At 42.2% G+C, this 13,749-nt stretch overlaps 1 protein-coding gene across 2 annotated transcripts in view; it reads left to right on the forward strand.

Annotated features, from left to right (window-relative positions):
- The window catches only part of LOC137618799 (uncharacterized), a 57,023-nt gene that overhangs the window by 21,876 nt on the left and 21,398 nt on the right, over positions 1-13,749 (forward strand). For both annotated transcript variants that reach the window (XM_068348997.1, XM_068348999.1), the window contains 2 exons: positions 4,002-4,095; positions 6,024-6,147. In XM_068348997.1, coding sequence (XP_068205098.1) covers positions 4,002-4,095; positions 6,024-6,147 — 218 coding nt within the window. The remainder of the gene's footprint in view (positions 1-4,001; positions 4,096-6,023; positions 6,148-13,749) is intronic.

Genomic DNA, 13,749 nt, shown 5'->3' on the forward strand with positions numbered 1-13,749 from the left:
CCCACACATCCATCTCAACATTCTCATCTCTGCCACATCCAGCTTCTTCTCTTCTGGCAGACCTTATGATAGCTTATAAATCTAACCGCAAAAGCGATGCTAAACTGCTTAAGATCGACAAATTTAGACGTGTGAATTCTCACTGTATTTCTCTTGGCGCTGTAACCGCAGCGAGGCCTGGGGGCGTTCTATACACGGTGGGATGCAGCGAACCGGACAGAGGTGGCTATTCGGTAGATGACTTGGATCCCTTTCTAACATTCCTGTATTGACTCCGTTCTGCTTAAGCATTAGATTCAAATGTTGCGTTATTCCCGTAGAACCATTATCACTTTTATGTAGGTGTGATCATAACTTTAAGATCAACTAAGTGCATGTCTAATTAATTCCGTCACTAACGGTCATTATTTATGGAAAGAATTAGGATGATTCAGGCTCCTAGAATGTATAGCACTTTATAGATTTGTTACCATTGAATTGTCGTAGATTACTGCAAATTTTCAAAACGGGTCGATCAATCTCTCATGCCATTTTTTTCTGGCAACAAAACAGAGGAGCTTCCGTTTACAGGAAGTTGATCGACATCTTTTGCTCAGGTTAAGGCGAGCGGTCAAAAGGATGCTCTCTTTAGTGGGTAGATTTTACATTCAGCGGTGCAGTCCTAGTTCAGTTCATCCATGTTTTGAAATGATTATCAGAAGGTTCCTCGGGTTATAAGCACTCTGGAGATACAAACGCAAATTAAACTGAAATCATAAATCTTTGAAATACTGTAATAGAAAAATATATAATTCGGTGAAATGGGAATATTTGTTGACTTTCGAAGCTGAAAATTATAGGAATTTGAGTTAGATGAAACCTACCTTAAGCCAAAATTTATCAAAATTGGACTTACAAACCGCTACGTGGAACCTATTAAGTTGAGGAATTTCTGTCTAAGTATAAATATTTTTCTTTTAATGACAAGAACAGTAAAAGCTCCTTAATTAGGCAATATTCAGACTGAATCGTTCAAAGCCAGAAGCTATACCCATTTGTCTATTGCTTAAACAGACATTTACTCGTAGAACCTGTGTGTGTGTGTAATAGGATGACCAAGACTAAACCAACTGACTTTCCATTTGCTATTAAGCGTATTCATTAATAGGATGCATTTTGCACTAAACAGCATTTCCGTTTGATTACATAGCGTAGGCCTTTGCCTCGTGTGTTTTATGGCGAAGTACTGTACTGTCATCTAACCATGTTTAGTTATATTTAACCGTTGAAAAATGAAAAGTGCCCCACTCTTAATTCTGTTGCTGGAATGCCTTAATATTTGTGGAGAATGATAGAATAACCTTGTGTTTATTTTGAGGAAAAGTTATCTAACGTTTTTCGTAGGCGACCTCATCTTGAACGTACCGTAACATGAAGATTGAAGGGGTTGGGAGTTGAGTGGAAATGATTGAAAGATGAAAGAAGGGATTGATTGAAGGAACAAACTAAAAGAAATGACCAAAGGAAAATGACGATGAGAGGGATCGGATGCGACGGAATCATAAAGAAGAGGTATTCTTTGATGAAGTTATTAAAGGGTAAAATGAGCGATGCTGATAGTAAAGTCATCCTTTAGAACAGTTTGAATTTATATTCTTCATTTCAAACCCCTAATAGATTTTATGTGCTGCTGATTGTAGAGGTTCTAATTGTGTCTGTATCGGGCAGTATTTTGTTTAAGTTCGCTCATTATCCAATGAGGCATTCAGGTTACCATGTGCCTTTTACAGCCCACTGTAGATGGCTCAGATTCATTACTTTCGCATCGAGTATTTTATTCTATTATTTTGTGAAGTAGATCAGACACTGTGAGTACCTTTAACATCCGAACGAAGACTGAGAACATATATGATACAGATACTGTACTTGTTTGTGTTGGAAACTGAAATTGTACTTCATACAAGACCTGTACTTGTTTTTATTGAAATGAAGACTTACATGATACGGAATCTGTACTTGTTTTTTATTGTAAGATTTACCTGATACAGGTACTGTACTCGTTTGTATTGAAGACTGAAAACTTACAAGAGCAGGTACGATACTCGTTTGTATGTGGATTTATGAGAGAACATTGATTCTAGATGACTCGAAGAGTACATTGGAAAGCATGACATATCCTTGGCCCTGTAGGATTCGTTGTTCGAAAAGTGGAATCCCACGATCACTTTGGTGTGTTTTCAGTGTTGTAGGTGATTTTAACTTGCTAATTTTGTTATTCATTTGTAGCATTGAGTTGGTTTTATCTATGATTTTACTGTACTAACATTTTCTTTTAGAAATGAGAGAAATTTACTGTAAAGAAATAAATCTTAATTGTCTTAAAGTACGAGAAATTTCTTCGCAAGTGACCTTCTTCGCTTTTCCGAAAGGGTTAGACCAGGTGCAGGGATTAACCTGCCTTGTCACGGGGGTAACTTTTACTTTCCTACGATCCTATACAGCAGGGGATCCCTACCCTCTACAGGACTTGTTTTTCTGGTCCTATACAGCAGGGGAACCCAACTCTACAGGACCTCCACTGTCATTTCATCATGTTCATTCAAAAGCATTCAACATTTCACACAGCATATTGCTCGTTTATTGTCAAATCCACACTATCGAAGCACTTGGAAAACAAGAAAGTTCTCAGTTTCTTCTTGAAAGCCTTAATAATATCTTCAGTCTTTCGAATGTCTAGTGGGAGCTTATTGTATAGTCTCGAGTCTGCATATTTAAAGGCTCTAGAGCCTACAGTAGACATACATCTAGGTTCCAATAATTTTAAACCGTCTGTAACTATTCTCATGTCAACATGATTTGTTGGCTGCACAATATGGAGCAATTCTCGTTGTCGCTGATCACTGTACATGTCTGCTTTTGTCCAACACCTTTTTTTTTATTTTATTCATCTCTTTTCAATTATATGCACAGCAACGGATTGAAAGTGTGTTAATGTAATTACAAATTGCATATTACATTTTTTGTTTTATCCACATCCAAATCCTAGATTTATCAAACCCTTTTCCTTGGTCTTGTATAATTGGTTATACAAAATGGTTCCCTAGAGATTACAAAAGAAGCAGGGAAAGGAAGAGAAGACAATGGATGGACAAGCTAAGAAAATTTGCAGGAATAGACTGGCATAGAAAGACCATAAACAGACTGGAGTGGAAGGACATGTCTGGGGCCTTTGTCCTCCAGCGGACGAGCAATGTCAGATGATAATGATGACTATATTTTTAGCTAATACAATGTTTGTTTAGGTTATCCATCATCAGTTACTTGCCTCTTGTCCTCATTTTCTCAGTAATCAATAACCACCTACTGGAAATAATTATTTCTTAGTGTTCCAATACACGTAGGAAGGTAAAGCTTCGATTTCAAGAGACATGCATACTCTATGAGACAGAGAATTATTTTGTTTTATTCCCGAGCATAAGATTTCAAGTCGTCTTTTGAGAACTATGCATTCCTTTAGCAGAAACTGATGCTTAAGTTTTGAAGCATTGGAAGTAAATGCCTCGTGAGTACAGTACTGAAGACCTTTGGGATAAGTTTTGATCCAGCACGTAACTTTCGTAGTTTTTCCCGGTCTGGCAGATGGCGACGCTTCTCCTAGCATCCAGTTCTGTTTTTCATGTTCCATACCTCTGGTTTACTTCGATGTATCATACTTATTCTGCCCCACTTTTGATCCTTGGAAAATAAATATGAATTCCTTCTTATTGGAGGGCTTTCCTCACTAATCATCTCCTGAGTTAAGGCTCTGTTTGGGGAAATCTTTACGGGGTCTAACCCTCCAATACCTATAAAGGAAGAAGACCGCTTGTGAAGAGAGGGTTTGTAAACATGAAACAATTAAAGAACTTTTGTAAATGGTTAGATTTGGAAAGTATAAAGTCAGCTATTCATTTGTTATCGTAGATTGAATTACGGGTGTCTACTTTTTTGTGAGATTGTAATAGAATATTTATCTCCGTCAGTGGAAGACCAGAAGCCGGAACTCACGGAGGAGAAGGTCCTGGAAATGATCGAGTCTTCCTACCCGAACCCCATCACCGTGAACGACATGGCAAAGTAAGTCCGCCTCGTTTCTAGAACTCTGATTTCTTTTATTTTAAAGTTTGTCCTGAGAGAAAGGTAAGTATTTTTTATGAAAATGTTAGATGGAAAAGGCCAGGAGAAGTAATTTTTAAATCTGTAATTGTTAGTTTAAAGCTTTTCGTAGGTCACTTATCGCATAGGATTCTGGAGACCGACTATATATACAGTATACTGAGTGCCGAAATTAAGGCAAGGGACGGCTAGTCGATGGTTTCGGGTCACTCGGTAAACCGATAAAGCCCACAAAATCTTGTTCACAAGGCCGTTAAGGTAGGGGACACTTAGGAAAACTTTAAGGCCTTGATTGCGGCTGAAACTCACAACTTACAGATTGCAAATCAAAGATGTTTCCGTAGTTATTGACGACAGATGCATAAAGGATATGAAAGTTACAGGAAATTATCTATGCCATTTAAGCAAAGATTACTTGATAAGGTGATTGAATTTACAGTACAATATACTGTATACAGAAAGGAAGAAACACTGTAGGAGTTACTTCATGGAAATGACTAGTCTTCGGAGCGAAATCACGAGAAGAGATTGTTGAATAGTTTACAAAGTGTGACAACTTATACAGAATGGGTCCCTAGAGATTACAAGAGAAGCAGGGAAAGGAAGAGAAGACGATAGATTGACGAGCTAAGAGCAAAGCAAAGAGAAGCTTAAAGACCAATGGATGTGAGGAGGATGTCAACAAAGATAATTTTATTTGGGGTTCTGTGGATGACAGAATACGAAGAGAGATAGATTTTCGACTTTGCAAATGGGGACATGGTGTAAGAGTAGCCGTTGCGATGATTGGCTTTACAAGAGGGGGAACATTTATGTCACTCTTCGAGATAGATTGGGTTGTGAAGTAGACATTGAAGAAGAGCAATAACAGTTAAAAAGTAAAAAAGAAAAACTACTTGAAATGGGATATAATTTAGAGAAAGCCCAAGGAACACAAACGAATGTAGATCATACAATATTGTATAAGAAGACGTATTTTATGTTTTACGTTCATGTTATACATTAACCCTACGAACTCCCCGAGTTTGCCTGCTGTGTAGCCAAGGCCCAAAGAACTAGCAGGGTCCACGCATAATTGTTCGATGTATTCTGGTTGATTGGAGATTCGAGTGACGTTTAACCTTTAACCTGACCACGTCGTCAAAGTTAGCGATCCAAATCGTTACAAGTCGGGAACATCATAGTCTTAGGTTTGTTACCGAACATTAAGAATGGTGTCTCATTCTCGAGTTAAAAAAGCAATAGAGAATGAATGATATAAGTATAATTAGTAACTTTCACAGCTGTAAACATCCAGACAATGAACAGCTGTTTTGCTTTGAACATCCAATTCTGATAACATCAGCAGTTTTCCTTGCATTCCATCTTTTGTACGACGGTAAACAATTACCGTAGTTTTTATGAATTACAGTTGTGCATAAACTACCTAGGAGGACACTCCAAAATCAAACCATTGTTCTATAGTCTTTGGTAGAGCCCTAACCTTTGTACCATGGTCTTCCACTGTCTTAGGATAGAGTTCTCTTGTTTGACAGTACATTCAGGTACACCATTCTCTCTCTCATTTCTCTACCTCCTTTTTTTTTTTGTTTTTATAGTTTATATATGAATAATTTATTTCAATGTTGTTACTGTTCTTAAAATATTTTAATTGTTCACTACTTCTCTTTTAGTTCATTGATTTATTCATTTCCTTTTCTCACTGGGCTATTTTTCCCTGTTGGATCCTTTTGGGCTTATAGCAGTCTGCTTTTACCAACTAGGCTTGTAGCTTAGCTAATGATCATTCAAAGAATATTTTGTAATAATACAGTTCATATCAGTAGCAATATAAGTTGGAGCAGCGCAAGTTAATAATTTCTATTAATCTATTTTTTATTTTCTTTCAGGAGATCATCAGCTTCAATGGAGGAAGTCGAGCTCTTCATTTCGAATCTCACCGACAAGGGGCTCATCAAAGCCATGGCTCCCGGCTGCTTCACGCGTGTCGTGCAGAACGAGACGGATTTGAAGGTGGGGTGAAAGGAGAACTCGATTTCTGTGGTTTTTAACATTCTAAGAAAGGTGGTTTGAGGTGGTTTGGCCATGTTGAGAGAATGGAACATGGCTGTCTGCTAAAGATGGTGATGAATGCCAGAGTTGATGGGAGAAGTACAAGAGGAAGGCCAAGGTTTGGGTGGATGGATGGTGTGAAGGAAGCTCTGGGTGATAGGAGGATAGATGTGAGAGAGGCAAGAGAGCGTGCTAGAAATAGGAATGAATGGCGAGCGATTGTGATGCAGTTCCGGTAGGCCCTGCTGCTTCCTCTGGTGCCTTGGTTGACCGCGGAGGTAGCAGCAGTAGGCGACTCAGCGTTATGAAGCTTCGTCTGTGGTGGATAACGGGGGAGGGTGGGCTGTGGCACCCTAGCAGTACCAGCCGAACTCGGTTGAGTCCCTTGTCAGGCAGGGAGGAACGTAGAGAGGAAAGGTCCCCTTTTTTTCATTTGCTTGGTGTTGGCTACCCCCTTAAGTTGGGGGAAGTGCCTTGGTATATGTGATGAAAACCATTTATGATTTTGTCTCCATAAAGATCTTAATACTGTCTAGTCATTTGATCATTTACAGTAATAGAGCTTTGCATTAAGTTTACTTTTACTGTAATTGTATAATATTCACTCATAGGTAAAGTGCTTATTGCATTACCATTATTTTCACAAAAGACATTATTGAGGCCATACTTTAACCACGCTGTTAGAGCAAGCAACTGAATTACTTGCTCTAACGGTGTGATAAGACGAATTTACTCTTCTTGAAAACATTTTCACTTGTTACCTTTTATAATTAAAGGATGTATGGCCTCAATAATGGCTGTTGTGAAAATAATGGAATTGCAAGAGGTACTTCTCCCATGAGTAAATAAACAATTGCAGTACAGTGAACCCTCGCTACTTCGTGGTTCGACCATCGCGGATTCACCACTTCGCGGATTTTTTTCATAACCCATGTATATACATATATCGCGGATTTTCCGGAAATATCGAAAATACCGCGAAGTGACCGATGGTGCGAGATTGGAGAAAGTAAGGAAAATTGAATCATGATCGATTTTCAATATAAATGAAACTTTGAGGAGCAACAAAGATATCATTTGTTAGAGAGATAGAGAGAGGTAAGGAATGGGAGGTAGTGAAAAGTAGCCCACAGAGAGAGAGAGAGGTAGAGAGAGAGAGAGAGAGAGAGAGAGAGAGAGAGAGAGAGAGAGAGAGAGAGAGATAGGTAGAGAGAGAGAGGTAGAGAGAGAGAGAGAGAGAGGTAGAGAGAGAGAGAGAGAGAGAGATAGGTAGAGAGAGAGAGAGAGAGAGAGAGAGAGAGAGAGAGAGAGAGAGAGAGAGAGAGAGAGAGAGAGAGAGAGAGAGAGAGGTAGAGAGAGAGAGAGAGAGAGAGAGAGAGAGGGGGGTTTAAATGTAATAAACAAAAAAATTGGATAGGTTATAACACATTGGTGCTTATGTAATATCAACTGTATACTGTAGACGGTTTGAATAAGTTAAGAAATGGTATAAACGATACTTTGTTAGTGTATTCGTACACACTCAAGAGCGGCAGCTAGATGACAGCTGATCTAATCACAGCCAAAAGTAAAACAAAAAGAAGTCAACAATACTCGATTTTTAAAACACACCCGAAATTTAAAAACAAAAGTACACGCTTTCTTAATGTGCAATTAACTATTTAAAGAGTGGCAATTTTCTAGAATAAAATGATATTTCCCAAAAAATAGTGGTTTGCTGATGAAATCGGATGCCGTATTTTTAGCTATGATTGAAATGGATGTAGACTCTGCCTAATTTTTTTGTTTCGTATTTAATTGACACTAAGAAAACTAATTTTAGTTTCTTCATCTAAATGTAAGTATTGTATAACACGAGAGAGAGAGAGAGAGAGAGAGAGAGAGAGAGAGAGAGAGAGAGAGAGAATGAATCAGCTGTTGTAATCAAATGGCGTGTTTTTGTTTCGTGAGAATTTCATCGCCACGACTATAACAACAACATACTGTACTGAACTTTACAGTATTATACAGACTACTGTAATATGATAAAGTAAAATATTTGTAATCTATTTTATATGAAATGGGGCTATTTTTTTTTTGTTCAAAATTTACATTTACGTATGTAAAACAATCTCTCTCTCTCTCTCTCTCTCTCTCTCTCTCTCTCTCTCTCTCTCTCTCTCTCGTAGATTGTTTTCCTGCTTTGCTACGTATCTATGATTTTATATAGATACGGTAAATAATATTTGTAATAACATATTTTATAAAAGCTTTTACTGTAATATCATTATTTATCACTTTCATCATGCGCGTTAAATTCCTTAGTTTGTTTACTGAGCGTACTTTACGACGCCGTCGTTTCAGGCGGCGTCATAAAGAAAAACATTTCATTTGGAAGTCCTAAGAAAAATTAAGTAAAACATTAGTAATAACCAAATCAACATACTGTACTGAATAATCAATATAATCGATGCAAAAGCTAACCTATACACAGATGTGTAAATGCGTTTGTTTCTTCATTATGATCACAGATAAACGTAAACAAAACATTGGTTGCCATTTTTTATCGTGCTATTTGGCGTGTTTAGGAAACGCATGATATAAAATCGCCTTTAATATTTGTGTCTGTTTTAGTTTAGGGTACTGTAGTACATGCATTAAGTGTTCTGTACATTAAAGGGTAGTTTGTTAACAGTACTACGTACAAGGGAAGGTTTTAAAAGTCTGAATATACATGTTAAATAAATAGGTAAATATGGTGTCACTACTTCGCGGATTTTCACCTATCGCGGCCGGGTCTGGAACCTATCTACCGCGATAAACGAGGGTTCACTGTAATAGTAAATACAATACAAGGAACTATTAGATAATCAGATATTGCTCAAAAGCTTTTTGGGGTTCTAAGATGAAACGTTTGAATACTGTTTACACTACGCTACGTTAAGATAAGTCGTTGCTCTGACTGGCGTTAGCAGTCAAAATAAATGTATCCTTTCTGGTATTAATCATCAAAAAACCTTACGTTAAGTTTTTCTCAAATAGTAAGGGGTTAAAACCTGTCGAGATGCTACCACTAGAGAGTTATTGGGTCCTTTGACTGGCCAGACCGTACATTGGATCCTTTTCTCTGCTTACGGTTAATTTTCCCTTCGCCTACACATAAACCTAATAGTCTGACCTATTCTTTCCACATTCTCCTCTGTCCTGATTCACCTGACAACACTGAGATCACCAAACAATTCTTCTTTGCTCAAGGGGTTAACTAGTGCACTGTAATTGTTCTGTGGCTACTTTCCTCTTGGTAAGGGTAGAAGAGACTCTTTAGCTATGGTAAGCAGTTCTGCTAGGGGAAGGACACTCCTAAATCAAACCATTGTTCTGTAGTCTTGGGTAGTGCTACAGCCTCTGTACCATGATCTTCCACTGTCCTGGGTTAGAGTTCTCTAGCTTGAGGATATACTCAGGCATAATATTCTATCTTATTCATTTTTTCTTTTGTTAAAGTTTATAGTTTATATAGGAAGTATTTATTTCAATATTGTTACTTTTCTTAAAATCTATTTTTCAATATTAATCTTACCCGGTGATCATGTAGCTGCAGCTCTGCTGCCCGACAGAAAAAACCTACGGGCGGGATACGCCAGCGATCGCTATACAGGTGGGGGTGTACAACAACAGCGCCATCTGTCGAGTAGGTACTCCAGTACTTCTTGTCAACAAAGAACCAATTTTCTCTCTGTCGTGCCACCGGCAAGACCTACTTGATACGCTGTTGTTTCTGGAGTTGATTTTCACGCTATTTGGTGATGTATTCTCTCTAGTTATTAGCTTTCGCTGTACAGGAGTTATCATCAATACCTTATCAAGCTTTATTGATTAGATTTTGGATTATTTGTTGACGACTTGGATAGATTTTGGATTTCCCCCTTTGACTAATTCAAGATGTCTGACCCTACTCAAGTCCCCAAGTACAGGCAGTGTAGCGCTAGGGACTGTTCTAGGCGTCTTCCGAAGGCCTCTATAGATCCTCACACCGTTTGTTCCAATTGTAGGGGTAAAGCCTGTCAATTGGAAGATCGATGTGAGGAATGCGCTGGGCTTTCGGAATTCGATTTTCAAGAATTCCTTAAGAATGCACGTAGGCTAGAGAAGGATAGGATCAGGAGGAGTTCTTCTCGCTCTTTTGATTTTTCCTCTCCCCATGCCCCACAACCTATTCCTTCCCCTGTAGTGGTTACACCCGACCCTTCTTCTAGCTCTCAGCAACCCTCGATGGCGGACATGATGCGTGCCATTCAGGCTCTTGGTGACAGAGTTGAGTCATTAGCGAATGACCGCAATCAACTCTTGGCCGACGTCAAAGAGTTGAAGGAGAAAAGTGCAGTGGGAAGTGTAGTGAGTACAAGTGCTGTGAAAAGTGTCAGTGTTACGCATGAGGGTGCATCTGTTCGTGCCAGTCGTCCTCCCAGTCCGGGACCTCTTGCAAGCTCCCAAGCCCAGGGGAGAAGCAATGTCGAAGGACCAAAGGGTTCGACAGGCCTTGATCAGCGTACAGATGTACCCTCCGTGGTTGCGGACGTATCTTGCAGAGATCGTCCCACCCACAAACAGACGAGTGAGCCCATTCATTCCTCGTCTGCGGAAGAAGTTTCTCGTCAGAAACGCTGGACCAAGGTCTCACGACCTCTCAAGCGCAAGGTCCCTTCCGAGCGAGTCCAACGGCCCAGGTGTAGTCACTGGGTCAGTTCGGACTCGCCGCAGTCTTCCGAAGACTGCACACCTCCCAAGAGAGGTAGAGTGGTTCCGCAGCAGGCAATCACTCCGTCTGTTGCCGCACCTACCGCTGTAGACCCTAAGTGGTCTTTGCTGCAGTCTATGCAGACTCAGCTAGCTTCCTTCATGCAGGAGTATCGTGCTGAGAAGGTTGACACTGCACCCGTTAACCTACAACCTGCCTCGGTTGTGCGCTCGGCTGACACTGCGGCTGCCTGCTCCCACACTCCGGCTGTGAGAGCTCCACCACCGATGCGCAGTCGACCCTGCCAGACGCATGTTGACGTTAGCCGACGTGCGGCACCCTCCGTTGACATGCGTGAGCTACCGCATCAGCAGTGGGAAGGTGCTGTCAAGCTGCCGTGTTTTGACGCAATGCGGCAGTCTCCGCAACCCACGGCAGTCCCCACCACGCACCACCACTCCGCTTTTGTTGTTGCCAGCTCTCAGACTGACCAGCAGCGGCATGATGTTGGATCCAGTGCAGCTACGCATGCACCCGTGCTGCCGGATTCAGCTGTTCAGCTTTCTTCTCCTCCTTTGCCGCTTCCTCCTCAGCATTCGGATGAAGGAATCTCTGATGACGACGAAGCTGCGCATTTGGACGATCAACACTCCGACATAGATGAACCCAAGACTACGCCTCCCTCCTTAGACTTTAGGAAAGTCCTTGCCCTGTTTAAGGAGTTGTATCCGGACCAGTTTGTGTCTGCAGCCCCACGCTCACCTCCCTCTGAGTTCGCTTTAGGCATGCAGTCAGCAGCTCCTGCCTTTACGAAGCTCGTACTCGCGCGCTCATCCAAGAGAGCTTTAAGGGTACTGGGAGAGTGGTTGCAGGCCAAGAAGCAACTTGGGAAGACATCCTTCATCTTTCCCCCGACCAAGCTTGCTTCCAAATCTAGCGTCTGGTATGCCACGGGAGAAGTTCTCGGCTTGGGAGTTCCTGCCTCTGCCCAGGGCGACTTCTCAAGTCTGGTAGACTCTCCCCGCAGACTGGCTATGAGACGCTCCAAGATTTGCTGGACCTTTTCGGACATGGACCATCTTTTGAAGGGAGTTTTCCGTGCGTTTGAGATCTTCAACTTCCTGGACTGGTGTTTGGGAGCGTTGAGCAGAAAGACCTCCCCTTCGGATAAGGACTCTGCCATGCTCATCATGTCATGCATGGACAAAGCCATTCGGGATGGGTCTGGCGAGCTTGCGGCTTCTTTCGTGTCTGGAGTTCTTAAGAAGCGAGATCACCTTTGCTCCTTCTTGTCGGCTGGGATCACACCATGTGAGAAGTCAGAGCTGATGTTTGCTCCGCTATCCAAGTGTCTCTTTCCTGAAGAGCTGATCAAGGGGATTGCCGCCTCGTTGATCCAGAAAGACACCCATGACCTGGTGGCGTCATCCGCACGTAAAGTCACAGCTTTACCTTCCGTGCCTAGACCTAGGATGGACACGCCAGCGTCTAGGTTCATTCCGCCCTTTCGTGGCAGAACCTCCAGCAGAGGAGGTGCCCGTGCCGATAGTCAACGTGGCAACAAGAAGAAGGGTTCCAAGTCCTCAAAAGGCAGAGTCTGACTGCCATCTTCTCCAGACAGCAGTGGGAGCCAGGCTCAAGAACTACTGGCAGGCCTGGGAGAACAGGGGTGCAGACGCACAGTCTGTGAAGTTGCTCAGAGAGGGGTACAGGATTCCATTCTTGCGCAAGCCCCCTCTAGCAACAACTCCCATCGACCTCTCTCCCAGGTACAGAGAGGAGGACAAGAGGCTAGCTTTACAGCAAGAGGTGTCTCTCTTGCTACAAAAGGGAGCGGTAGTCATAGTCCGGGACCATCAATCCCCGGGCTTCTACAACCGTCTCTTCTTAGTAGCGAAGAAGACAGGAGGGTGGAGACCGGTGCTGGACGTCAGTGCTCTAAATGTCTTTGTCACCAAGCAGACGTTCACCATGGAGACGACGAAGTCGGTGCTAGCATCGGTCAGGAAGGAAGACTGGATGGTCTCGTTAGACCTAAAGGACGCGTACTTTCACGTCCCCATCCACCCAGATTCCCAACCTTTCCTAAGGTTCGTCTTTGGGAAGGTGGTTTACCAGTTCCAAGCCCTGTGCTTTGGCCTAAGCACGGCACCTCTAGTGTTTACCAAACTGATGAGGAATATTGCCAAATTCCTGCATTTAGCAGACATCAGAGCCTCCCTCTATTTGGACGACTGGCTTTTAAGAGCTGCGTCAAGTCGTCGCTGTCTGGAGAGTCTCAAATGGACTATGGATCTGACCAAGGAATTGGGTCTCCTGGTCAATATAGAAAAGTCCCAACTCGTCCCATCCCAAACTATAGTCTATCTAGGTATGGAGATTCAGAGTCAAGCTTTTCGGGCTTTTCCGTCGGCCCCCAGAATCAGTCAAGCCCAAGAATGCATCCAGAGCATGCTGAAAAGGAACCGATGTTCAGTCAGACAGTGGATGAGTCTAATAGGGACGCTTTCATCGCTGGACCAGTTCATCCCGTTAGGGAGACTCCACCTCCGACCCCTTCAGTATCACCTAGCTGCTCACTGGAGAAAGGACATGACGCTAGAAGCGGTCTCAGTTCCTATATCCGAAGAGATGAAGTCTGCACTGACTTGGTGGAAGAACAGCATTCTTCTCAAGGAAGGTCTACCACTGGCTGTTCAGACCCCCGACCACCTTCTCTTCTCGGACGCATCGGACACGGGCTGGGGTGCGACACTGGACGGTCGGGAATGCTCGGGCACGTGGAATCCGGATCAAAGAGCACTACACATCAACTGCAAGGAGCTACTGGCAGTTCATCTGGCCTT

Source organism: Palaemon carinicauda, chromosome 25 (genome assembly GCF_036898095.1).
Source record: "Palaemon carinicauda isolate YSFRI2023 chromosome 25, ASM3689809v2, whole genome shotgun sequence".
Classification (NCBI taxonomy): domain Eukaryota; kingdom Metazoa; phylum Arthropoda; class Malacostraca; order Decapoda; family Palaemonidae; genus Palaemon; species Palaemon carinicauda.